We start from the raw sequence: 13218 nt of genomic DNA, 5'->3' as shown, positions 1-13218 counted from the left end.
ACAGTAGAAACTCCCAAAAAGTGACCCTATTTTGGAAACTAGGGGATAAGGTGTCAGTTTAATTGGTACTATTTTGGGGTACATATGATTTTTAATTGCCCTATATTACATTTTTGTGAGGCAAGGTAACCCAAAAATTTGGCACTGTTTTTATTTTTTACAACATTCATCTGTCAGACTAGATCATGTGCTATTGTTATAGAGCAGGTTGTTATGGACGCAATGATATCAAATATGTCTACTTTGTTTTTTTGTTTTTTCAGTTTTACTTAATAAAGCATTTTTGGAAAAAAAAATGTTTTTTGTGTCTCCATATTCTGAACGCCATATTTATTTTTATTTTTCTGCCGATCATATTGTGCAGGGGCTAATTTTTTTGCAGGAAGAGTTAACGTTTTTATTTATAGAATTTTTGGGAACATATCATTTTTTGATCATTCATTAATACACTTTATGGGGCAAGGTGACCAAAAAATGTATTGTTTTAGCACAGTTTTTACTTATTTATTTTTACAGCGTTCACCTGAGCGGTTAGGTCATGCAACATTTTTATAGAGCAGATTGTTATGGACGTGGCAATACCTAATATGTATACTTTTTCTTATTATTTTAAGTTTTCCACAATAATAGCATTTTTGAAAACCAAAAAATTATGTTTTACTGTCTCCATAGTCTTTTTATTTTTTGACCGATTGTCTTAGTTAGGGTCTCATTTTTGCGGGATGAGGTGACTGTTTGATTGGTACTATTTTGGGGGGCATATGCATTTAGCATTTTTGATCGCTTGGTGTTGCACTTTATGTGATGTTAGGTGACAAAAAATTGCTTTTTTGGCACTGTTTTTATTTTATTTTTTTACGTGTTCACCTGAGGGGTTAGGTTATGGGATATTTTTATAGAGCAGGTTATTACGGAAGCGGCAATACATAATATGCCTACTTTTTTTTCCCTTTAACACAATAATAGCAGTTTTGAAGCAAAAAAATTATGTTTTAATGTCTCCATGTTCTGAGAACTATAGTTTTTTTTTTTTTTTTTGAGCAGTTTTCTTATGTAGGGGCTCATTTTGGGGCTCATTATGACCACCAGGCCGGGACAGGAAGCGCATAGCACTTCCTGATCTGTATACACAGCGCTCGTTGAGCACTGTGTATACAGCGATCTAGAAGACAGGGACACCTGGGAACTGACCCTGCCTTCTCTCTGGGTTGCCCTGCTGTCACTAAAACGTTTATTAAGAGATAAACAACCACCCATAGGACGTTTCTAGTCCATGAGTGGTCAAGAAGTGGTTAAGACCTGGTCTACACCTCGACTTTTTGTAGCACGACTGATTGATTTTAACTACAAAAAGTCGAAGTGTAGACCTAGCCTAAAGCAGTTTTTCAGGTTCATAATATTGATGACCTATCCTCAGGCATGAAGCTGGTAAGTATGAATCTTCTGTTAAAAGGGCCATGTTGCGGGCACTTGATAAAAAAATACTTTTTACCGGAAAATGCCTTTAAAATTTCCTCCAATTCAAGCAGTAATATGCTGGAATTATCCATAAAAGGGAGCATTTCAGGAACATTTTTTCTTAGAAATCTGTTTCTTAGAAATGTATAAATATATTGACAACTGATTATCATCCATATTGGCACTGTTAGTACTGTCTGGACAATTTGAGGACATACAGGGCCATACTCCCAACCTGTAACATCCAGTAGAAAATTTCAGGATATGGATACTTGTAGAATAATTGCTTCAAAGTTTTATATCACAATTTCATAGCAATACACCAGGATTGTTCCAAAGGGGGAGAAAGGGGGCGTGATCCTCAAAACATTGCTGAGGCTGTGAGTACGCTAACATTCTATCTCCATATAAGCTGTCTCTAGTCACACTGAACCCATAAGTATTGACTTTTTAAAATGGACACTGAATAGGTGACCCAGTGATGTGCCAGATAGATGACAATTCCCCAATGTGGCCAGTGATTGGCTTCAGCGGTCATGTGGCACCTGTCAACAGGATATTGATGCCAGATCATCGCAAAGCTGCAGAAACGGCCAGGGAGCAATGGCAAAGGTATGAACCCCACCGCGGGTTGGCCACCCTTACCCTCTGAGGTCTTTTAAGTCTTGGATAACACCTTTAATACAAAAGAATGTAAAAATACAGTCAGGTCCATAAATATTGGGACATCGACACAATTGTAACATTTTTGGCTCTATACACCACCACAATGGATTTGAAATGAAACAAACAAGATATGTTTTAACTGCAGACTGTCAGCTTTAATTTGAGAGTATTTACATCCAAATCAGGTGAACAGTGTAGGAATTAAAACAGTTTGCATATGTGCCTCCCGCTTGTTTTGGGACCAAAAATAATGGGACAATTGGCTTCTCGGCTGTTCCATGGCCAGGTGTGTGTTATTCCCTCATTATCCCAATTACAATGAGCAGATAAAAGGTCCAGAGTTCATTTCAAGTGTGCTATTTGCATTTGGAATCTGTTGCTGTCAACTCTCAAGATGAGATCCAAAGAGCGGTCACTATCAGTGAAGCAAGCCATTATTAGGCTGAAAAAACAAAACAAACCCATCAGAGAGATAGCAAAAACATTAGGCGTGGCCAAAACAACTGTTTGGAACATTCTTAAAAAGAAGGAACGCACCGGTGAGCTCAGCAACACCAAAAGACCCGGAAGACCACGAAAAACAACTGTGGTGGATGACCGAAGAATTCTTTCCCTGGTGAAGAAAACACCCTTCACAACAATTGGCCAGATCAAGAACACTCTCCAGGAGGTAGGTGTATGTGTGTCAAAGTCAAAAATCAAGAGAAGACTTCACCAGAGTGAATACAGAGGGTTCACCACAAGATGGAAACCATTGGTGAGCCTAAAAACAGGAAGGCCAGATTAGAGTTTGCCAAACGACATCTAAAAAAGCCTTCACAGTTCTGGAACAACATCCTATGGACAGATGAGACCAAGATCAACTTGTACCAGAGTGATGGCAAGAGAAGAGTATGGAGAAGGAAAGGAACTGCTCATGATCCTAAGCATACCTCATCAATGAAGCATGGTGGTGGTAGTGTCATGGCGTGGGCATGTATGGCTGCCAATGGAACTGGTTCTCTTGTATTTATTGATGATGTGACTGCTGACAAAAGCAGCAGGATGAATTCTGAAGTGTTTCAGGCAATATTATCTGCTCATATTCAGCCAAATGCTTCAGAACTCATTGGATGGCGCTTCACAGTGCAGATGGACAATGACCCAAAGCATACTGCAAAAGCAACCAAAGAGTTTTTTAAGGGAAAAAAGTGGAATGTTATGCAATGGCCAAGTCAATCACCTGACCTGAATCCGATTGAGCATGCATTTCACTTGTTGAAGACAAAACTGAAGGGAAAATGCCCCAAGAACAAGCAGGAACTGAAGACAGTTGCAGTAGAGGCCTGGCAAAGCATCAATAGGGATGAAACCCAGCATCTGGTGATGTATATGTGTTCCAGACTTCAGGCTGTAATTGTCTGCAAAGGATTTGCAACCAAGTATTAAAAAGTGAAAGTTTGATTTATGATTATTATTCTGTCCCATTACTTCTGGTCCCTTAACAAGTGGGAGGCACATACGCAAACTGTTGTAATTCCTACACCGTTCACCTAATTTGGATGTAAATACCCTAAAATTAAAGCTGACAGTCTGCAGTTAAAGCACATCTTGTTTGTTTCATTTCAAATCCATTGTGGTGGCGTATAGAGCCAAAAATGTTAGAATTGTGTTGCTGTCCCAATATTTATGGACCTGACGGTATATCTCTTCTACATTATAGATGATATTTTACATCATAGCCTTGTCCTTAGTATTTACCACAGTCCTATAAGTATCTCCTGCAGCTAATAGGAGGGTGGATGTGCCCCTAAGCTATTCTGCCCTTAAACATGTCAGCATAGTATGCTAACAAACTGAACAGTATATGCCTTATAAAGAATTCAGAACAATTGGGCTTTAACCCCTTAAGGACCTAGGACGTACCGGTACGCCCTATTTCCCGAGTCCTTAAGGACCGAGGACGTACCGGTACGTCCTGACTTAAAATCGGAATTCCGGCGCCGCAGGGGTTAATCGGAACGGGATTTCGGCTGAAATCATTCAGCCGGCATCCCGTAACAATGCAGGGGGGGGTCATTTGACCCCCCCCCCGTATCGGCGATCGCAGAAACCCGCAGGTCAATTCAGACCTGCGGTTTTCTGCGTTTCCGGTCCATTCGGGTGTCCTGTGACCCGATGAACCGGAAAAAGACTGTGATCGGTGGCGTAATTATACACCACCTATCGCAGTCCGAGGATTTGGAGAGGCGGTGCTGGCCCTGGTGCTGAATGCCGCTGTCCAGGGTGCTGATTGGTGCAGGGGAGAGAGGCGCGAGATTCAAACTTCCTGCGCTCCTCTCTCCCCTCCTCTTCCTGTCCAGCACCCTGACCGTGCAGCATCGTCCAGCACCAGCTCCTGTGTCCCCCTAATCGGAATCCATCACCCTCCTGCACCCATCGCCACCCAGGTAGGTTAGGGTCAGTGAGGGAGAGGCACTGTTAGGCAGGGAAAGAAGGGAAAAGTAAGTTAGGAAAAAAAAAAAAAAAAAGTACTTTTATTCCAAACTTCCATCTAACCCTAACCCAGACCCCCCCTGCCACTTAGCCCCCCCCCCCCACCCCCCACCAGCCTCCCCCCCTCACCTCCACATTTTTTTTTTCTGCGTGCGCTGACTGGCCGGCACTTTTTAGCGTCCGTCCACTGTTAGCGAATCGCCCGCCCCACCACCCCACCGACCGCTGATCAGCGTTGTACCGCTGATCAGCAAGTTTTAACTTTTTATTTTCCTAACACTTGCCCATTTTTTTGCCTGGACTTTTTAGTACGCGAACACCCGTTGCCCCCACACACACGCACATATAATAAAGTTTGCCACACACGCACACCTACACGCACACACACCCATGGCCCGCCGGATGTTCTCGGCCGAGGAGGCATACGCCCAGATTGCCTCCGACTCTGAGAGCCCCAGTGAGGATGAGGATGACCCCACATTCCTTTTATCATCCACATCCTCCTCATCATCATCTGATGACGATGAGCCACCAAGGCGGCGGAGATGCCGCCAGGCGGAGCCAGGGGCCCCACATGCTAGGGATCCTGTGGCCCACCCTAGTACGAGCCGCCCTGGGGTTCGTACTGGTTTCCCGGCCCACCAAATAAGTCCACCGGAGCCCCCTGCCGATGAACTTAGCTGGTGTCCCCCAGTGGACTTTGAGCCTGAGATTCCGGATTTTGCTGGCAATCCTGGAATCCAGATTCCCACAGTGAGGTTTACTGAAATAGACAATTTTAGTTTTTTTTTCAGTAACCCACTGGTGAATTTGATGGTGGAGCAGACGAATCTGTACGCCCAACAGTTCGTCGCTCAAAACCCAGGCTCAGTTTTGGCTAGACCCGGTGGCTGGACGCCGGTCAGTGCAGCCGAAATGAGGACATTTTGGGGCCTCGTGCTGCATATGGGTCTAGTCCAAAAACCCAGTGTCAGGCAATACTGGAGTGGGGACGTCCTATACCAGACCCCACTGTACAGTATGGTCATGATACGTCACCGGTTTGAGGCCATCCGGAAATGTCTGCATTATTCCGATAATGCAGCATGTCCACCCCGAGGTGATCCTGCCTATGACCGGCTGTATAAGATACGGCCGGTCATCGATCACTTTGGGGCCACATTTCAGCAGGCCTACGTACCTGGAAGGGAGGTCGCGGTTGTTGAGTCTCTCGTTGCGTTCAAGGGGAGACTCAGTTTCCGCCAATATATTCCCACAAAGCGGGCGAGGTATGGCGTGAAGCTATACAAAATTTGTGAGAGTGCCTCAGGGTACACTTACAAATTTCGTGTGTACGAGGGGCGAGATTCCCGTATTGAACCCCCAGAATGTCCCCCCACTCTGGGTGTTAGCGGGAAACTCGTGTGGGACCTTATGTACCCACTGCTGGATAATGGTTACCACTTGTACGTGGATAACTTTTATACCAGCATTCCCTTGTTCAGGTCCCTTACCGCCAGATCCACGTTCGCTTGTGGGACCGTGCGGAAAAATCAACGCGGCCTCCCTGCCTACCCCCTCCAGGTACCTATCCCCAGGGGTGAGACCCGTGCACTTACCAGTGGAAACCTGTTGCTGGTCAGGTATAAGGACAAGAGGGATGTCCTTATGCTGTCCACAATCCACGGTAACGGCACCACCCCAGTCCCTGTGCGAGGTACCGCGGCAACGGTCCTCAAGCCCGATTGTATCGTCGACTACAATCGGTATATGGGAGGAGTTGATCTCTCTGATCAAGTCCTCACGCCATATAATGCCATGCGCAAAACCCGGGCATGGTACAAAAAAGTTGCAGTCTACTTGGTACAGGTTGCCATGTACAACTCTTTTGTACTATCCCGAAGCGCTGGCAGCACAGGGACATTCCTCCAGTTCTATGAGGCAGTCCTCAAGGACCTGATCTTTTCAGACCGGGAAAGAGCAGGCCGGAGTACCTCGGGAATTGGAGGCGCCCGGATCGTCCCTGGCCAACACTTTCCAGGTGTGGTCCCCCATACTGGAAAGAAGGGACGAACCCAAAAAAAGTGCAGAGTGTGTCACAAGAGGGGGATACGGAAGGACACCACTACAAAATGTGACACTTGCCCCGATCATCCGGGCCTCTGCATTATCAATTGCTTCAGGGAGTATCACACTTCCATGGAGTACTAAATTTTTATAATCCTCAACAGTCCACTAGAGAACATAAAACACTATGGCTCTCAGACTTTGGAGACACGGAAACAATTTTTCTTTCCCCAAAAAATATTAGTTTTAGAGCAGGCATCCTCAAACTGCGGCCCTCCAGATGTTGTAAAACTATAACTCCCAGCATGCCCAGACAACCTACAGCCATCAGCAGGGCATGGTGGGAATTGTAGTTTTACAATATCTGGAGGGCCGCAGTTTTAGGATGCCTGCTTAGTGTCTCCAAAGACTGAGAGCCATACATATTGGGCATCGTCGCGTGCGTAAAAGTCGTCGCTATAAAAATAAGTTTTGACCAAACGCCTCGGATGAACGGTGTTAAAAATATAAAATAAAAACTGTGCCAAAACACCCATTTTTGGGCAAAATTTCAATTTGAATCCATTTTGCCAGTAATAAAGCAAGGGTTAACAGCCAAACAAAACTAAATATTTATTGCCCCGATTCTGTAGTTTACAGAAACACCCCATATATGGTCGTAAATGGTTATATAGCCGCACGGCAGGGCATAGAACGAAGGGAACTCCATATGGTTTCTGGAAGGCAGATTTTGATGGACAGTTTTTTTTTTGACACCATGTCCCATTAGAAGCCCCCCCTGATGTAGCCTAGACTAGAAACTCCAAAAAAGTGACCCCATCTAAGAAACTACACCCCTCAAGGTATTCAAAAGTTACTTTACAAACTATGTTAACCCTTTAGGTGTTCCACAAAACCAAATAGTGAATGTAGAAACAATTTTAGAATTTAATTTTTTTGTTACATTGCCTCAAAAAAGAGTAATATAGAGCAACCAAAAATCAAATTTACCCCAAAAATAGTCCCAAAACAACAACCACCTTATCCCGTAGTTTCCTAGATGGGGTCACTTTTATGGAGTTTCTACTCTAGGGGTGCATCAGGGGGCTTGAAAGGGTACTGTACATGGTGTCAATAAACCAGTCCAGCAAAATCTGCCTTCCAAAAACCATATGACGTTCCCCTTCTTCTATGTCCTGCCGTTTAGCCAAATAGTAGTTTACGACCACATATGGGGTGTTTTTGCAAACTACAGAATCAGGGCAACCCATTTTGAGTGTTGTTTGGCAGTTAACCCTTGTTTTACTCCTGGAAAAAATTGATTATATTGGAAAATTTTCCAAAAAATAGAAATTTCTAAATTGTTTCTCCATCTGCCATTAACTCTTGTGGAACACCTAAAGGGTTAACAAAGTTTGTAAACCCAGTTTTGAATACCTTGAGGGGTGTACTTTCTTAGAATGAGTCACTTTTTTGAAATTTCTATTCTAGGGGTGCAACAGGGGGCTTCAAATGGGACATGGTATAAACAAAACCAGTCCTGCCAAATCTGCCTTCCAAAACCCATATGGTGTTCCCCTCCTTCTATGTGCTACCGTTCGGCCAAACAGTAGTTTACGACCACATATGGGGTGTTTCTGCAAACTACAGAATCAGGGCAACCCATTTTGAGTGTTGTTTGGCAGTTAACCCTTGTTTTACTCCTGGAAAAAAATTGATTATATTGGAAAATTTTCCAAAAAATAGAAATTTCAAAATTGTTTCTCCATCTGCCATTAACTCTTGTGGAACACCTAAAGGGTTAACAAAGTTTGTAAACCCAGTTTTGAATACCTTGAGGGGTGTACTTTCTTAGATGGAGTCACTTTTTTGAAATTTCTATTCTAGGGGTGCAACAGGGGGCTTCAAATGGGACATGGTATAAACAAAACCAGTCCTGCCAAATCTGCCTTCCAAAACCCATATGGTGTTCCCCTCCTTCTATGTGCTACCGTTCGGCCAAACAGTAGTTTACGACCACATATGGGGTGTTTTTGCAAACTACAGAATCAGGGCAACCCATTTTGAGTGTTGTTTGGCAGTTAACCTTTGTTTTGCTCCTGGAAAAAATGGATTATATTGGAAAATTTTCCAAAAAATAGAAATTTCTAAATTGTTTCTCCATCTGCCATTAACTCTTGTGGAAGACCTAAAGGGTTAATAAAGTTTGAAAAAACAGTTTTGAATACCTTGAGGGGTGTAGTTTCTAGAATGGGGTCATTTTTGGGAGGTTTCTATTATCTAAGCCTCACAATATGACTTCAAACCTGAACTGGTCCATAAAAAGTGGGATTTTGAAGATTTCTGAAAATTTCAAAATTTGCTTCTAAACTTCTAAGCCTTGTAACATCCCCAAAAAATAAAATATCATTCCCAAAATGCTACAAACATGAAGTAGACATATGGGGAATGTAAAGTCATCACAATTTTTGGGGGTATTACTATGTATTACAGAGGTAGAGAAACTGAAACTTTGAAATTTGCTAATTTTTCAAAATTTACGGTAAAAATTGTATTTTTTTTATGCAAAAAAATTAACTTTTTTGACCCAATTTTAGCAGTGTCATGAAGTACAATATGTGACGAAAAAACAATCTCAGAACGGCCTGGGTAAGTCAAAGCGTTTTAAAGTTATGAGCACTTAAAGTGACACTGGTCAGATTTGCAAAAAATGGCCTGGTCCTTAAGGTGAAAATGAGCCCGGTCCTTAAGGGGTTAATGTACAGAGCAATCATGTAATACAGGGAAAGTTCACACCTGTGAATGACATTACAGGAGGCGCTGAGTTCCAGGAGGTTGCGCAGTTGCTGAAAACTGTTAGCCTTCAATTCAATCAATTCATTGAGAGATATGTCCAGTTTAAGGATTCTAAAGATAAAAAAAAACACATTTATTTCCAAGGTAGGGTAGGTGTATTTCACTATAGTTAGCAGCGCTTCCTTGCACCACTAGGACTGTGAGTTGAAAGAGTGGCCCAATATAATATACAGTATATAATAATGATGGGAAAATTCCGGGAATTATTTAAAAAGGCCACCAGAAACCTATCCTAGAAAGTGAGCAGGACTAGTTGCCTCCACTTTCAGAGCTGCCTAGGAAGGCTTGAGGGGACAGGGCCTCATTACACCTTACGCTCTGGAACTTGCATATACTACATATTGGTGAGCTTTCCTGTCAGGCTGCTCAGCCATGATGGCATATCGTAGACAGTATCGCATCATTACCATCTGTTGTAGGGCAGTGTAGTGAGTTCTCATCCCCCCACCCCAAGTAGGCAGCTCTGAAAGTGAAGGCAACCTGTCCTGCCCACATTCTAGGACAGGCTGCCGGTGGTCATTTTAAATCATTCCCATTTAATTGATGCAACCTTGATGGGTGCTCTACTATCAGTTATTGTCTAGTAGCAAGCAGCAAGAACTTCGGTGGATTCAAGGCTAAATATTGAATGAAACGAGTTCTGTGAACTGAAATTTCTGGTCCAATGGCTGCTCTCTCATTTCCTTATCACACCTGGATGGATGTTATTTGAAGCTGACTTGGTAATTATTGTAACATAAAAAAGAAAGAAATCCACAGCACTCCTCTACCATGAAGAGAGAAGATGTGCAGCACAGGCAAACAAAACAGGTGGGCAAAACCCTCTGTCTGTAGCCATGAGGAGAAAACATATTGATTTGTGACTGACCTGCAATTTGTTTAAGGCCATGTGGCCTATTCCAAAGGCAGGAGGAAAATATTTACTGCAAAGCTGAGAAAACACAGAATTTTCCTTTTAGATGGGGACATGAACACCTTGCATATTGTATTATTTATTATTGCCTAGTCCATAACTGTTAAAGAGGTTGTCCGATTACAAACACATCCCCGCCCCAGTGGTTGGACCCCCCTGCAATCATGAAGCCCCAGTATGGCATGCTGCAGCTCCATTCAACTTTATGGGACCAGCAGAGATACACATGTTTAGATATCTCCCATAGAATTGAATGGAGCCACGCCTATCCTCTAGATAGGTAAACAGTACCTGATCGGTGGGGGCCAAGGTGCCATGACAGCCAATTATCACCCTGTAATTTTGTTGTGAGGCGGGGGAATCAGGGTCAGAGGGAGATCCCTGCTTCTGATCAACACTTAAATGCCATATTCACTATAGAGTTGAATGGTGCCAAACTATGTGTCACCACTGCTCCATTGAAACAAGGGAACAAAGGGTCTCTACTATTGTGATTGGTGAGAGCCCCAGCAGTCAATCACTGAGAATATTGAAGCTTGACCAACTCATTTCATAAAGAGCAGAGATTTTAATAAATAAATTATACATTTTGCTGCATCTTTTCCCACTAAAGTATATAGCAATCTGAAAAACCCCTTCTGCTATATAATGTGCTGCCCGCAGATTGCACTGTCCCTTGGGGACACAAAACTACTAAAGTTGTGCACATGGTCATGTCTATGCCCTGGCCGGAAGAAAACAAGCCAGCGGACTGGAAGATGGAGGAACGGGAGGCAGAACAATAGAGGCAAAGAACGGGTAAGTATGAATCTTTGAGGAGGCAATGCAGGCTAGGGGTCTTCTCTTAATAGTATATAGAGACGCCCGGCGAACTTTGCTCATTCGCGATTCGCCGAACATGCGGTGATAATCGCACGAGCCATATTTTTTGCATAGCGCCGAACTTTGACCCATGACACATCCATCAGGTGGTACAGGACAGCCAATTGAGTCGTTTCAGCACATGGACACACCCCCTACCCTATAGATAAACCTGATCTGGCAGCCATTTTACATTCTGTTTTATGCCAGTGTAGGGAGAGGTTGCTGTGTGGAGCAGGAACAGACTGTTAGGGACACCAAACGCTAGCTAATAGGACTACAAAAGTCCTTTTAAGGATTGGTATAGGTGTGCTATCGATAGGTGTGACAAACTAAGGCTACTTTCACACTAGTGTTTGGGTGTCCGCTTGTGAGCTCCGTTTGAAGGCTCTCACAAGCGGCCCCAAACGGATCCGTCCAGTCCTAATGCATTCTCAGTGGATGCGGATCCGCTCAGAATGCATCAGTCTGGCAGCGTTTGTCCTGCGCTCCGCTCAGCAGACGGACACCTGAACGCTGCTTGCAGCGTTCGGGTGTCCGCCTGGCCGTGCGGAGGCAAACGGATCCGTCCAGACTTACAATGTAAGTCAATGGGGACGGATCCGTTTGAAGTTGAAACAGTATGGCTCAATCTTCAAACGGATCCGTCCCCCATTGACTTTCAATGTAAAGTCAAAACGGATCCGTTTGCATTATCATGAACAACGGATGGTAATGCAAACGGATCCGTTCTGAACGGATCTAAGCGTTTGCATTATAGGAGCGGATCCGTCTGTGCAGATACCAGACGGACCCGCTCTGAACGCAAGTGTGAAAGTAGCCTAAGGGGTGTGATATACTTATAATATACTTTCTAACATAGAAAGTATATTATAGTGCATTTGTATTGTGCAGCAGTTGTGTGCGGTTCTGCTGCGATACTGCCGCTAGATAGAGGGTCAAACGCTATTGGAATAACTAATAACTGTTGCCCAAAAAAATAATAATGATTGTGATATACCTATAATATACCTTCTAACATAGAAAGTATATTATTGTGCAACAGTTGTGTGCGGTTCTGCTGAGATACCGCAGCTAGATAGAGGGACAAACGCTACTGGAATAACTAATTGCAACTGGTGTGATATACCTGTTGCCCCCCAAAAAACTGATTAAGGGTTGTGATATACCGGCTTCCACAAAATACTGATTAAGGGGTGTAATATACCTGCTTCCACAAAATACTGATTGAGGGGTGTGATACACCAGCTTACAAAAAATATTGATTGAGGCCTGCGATATACCAGCTTCCTGCAAATACTCATTAAGGGGTTCTATATACCTGTTTCCACAAAATACTGATAGAGGGGATTGATATACTGGCTTCCACCAAATATTGATTGACGCCTGCGATACACCAGCTTCCACCAAATATTGATTAAGGGATTTTATTTACCGGCTTCCAGCAAATACTCATTAACCTCTTCAGGACACAGGGCGTACCGGTCCGCCCTGATGTCCTGGTACTTAAGGACACAGGGCGTACGGGTACGTCCTGTGTATTTCCGATCACCGCCGCCCGGCGGGCGGTGACCGGAACCCAGTGCCTGCTCAAATCATTGAGCAGGCACCTTGGCTAAATGCGCGGGGGGGTCCCGTGACCCCCCCGTGTCGGCGATCGCCGCAAACCGCAGGTCAATTCAGACCTGCGGTTTGCGGCTTTACCTGCGGTTTGCGGCGGCGATCGGCGGTGCCATCGGGTCCCCATGCGGCTGTAGGGGAGACCCGATGGCATGGAAGGCAGCGCGATGCCTAAGGAAGGCATCGCGCTGCCTTCCTGTGACGTGCCTGTGAGATCCAGCCCCCTGGATCTCACAGGCCGGAAGCTGTATGAGTAATACACACAGTATTACTCATACAGCCAATGCATTCCAATACAGAAGTATTGGAATGCATTGTAAAGGATTAGACCCCCAAAAGTTCAA

General features: G+C 44.1%; 1 protein-coding gene across 1 annotated transcript in view; it reads right to left on the bottom strand.

The window, feature by feature from the left end:
* LOC120986020 (protein phosphatase 1 regulatory inhibitor subunit PPP1R7 homolog) overlaps nucleotides 1-13218 on the bottom strand; it is a 133758-nt gene that overhangs the window by 94985 nt on the left and 25555 nt on the right. Inside the window, exon 4 of the mRNA XM_040414299.1 lies at nucleotides 9421-9531. Coding sequence (XP_040270233.1) covers nucleotides 9421-9531 — 111 coding nt within the window. The remainder of the gene's footprint in view (nucleotides 1-9420; nucleotides 9532-13218) is intronic.

The sequence above is a fragment of the Bufo bufo genome, chromosome 1 (genome assembly GCF_905171765.1).
Source record: "Bufo bufo chromosome 1, aBufBuf1.1, whole genome shotgun sequence".
NCBI classification, from domain to species: Eukaryota; Metazoa; Chordata; class Amphibia; order Anura; family Bufonidae; genus Bufo; species Bufo bufo.
The sequence above is the reverse complement of the archived record's forward strand: the minus strand, read 5'-3'. Positions and strand labels throughout refer to the sequence as shown.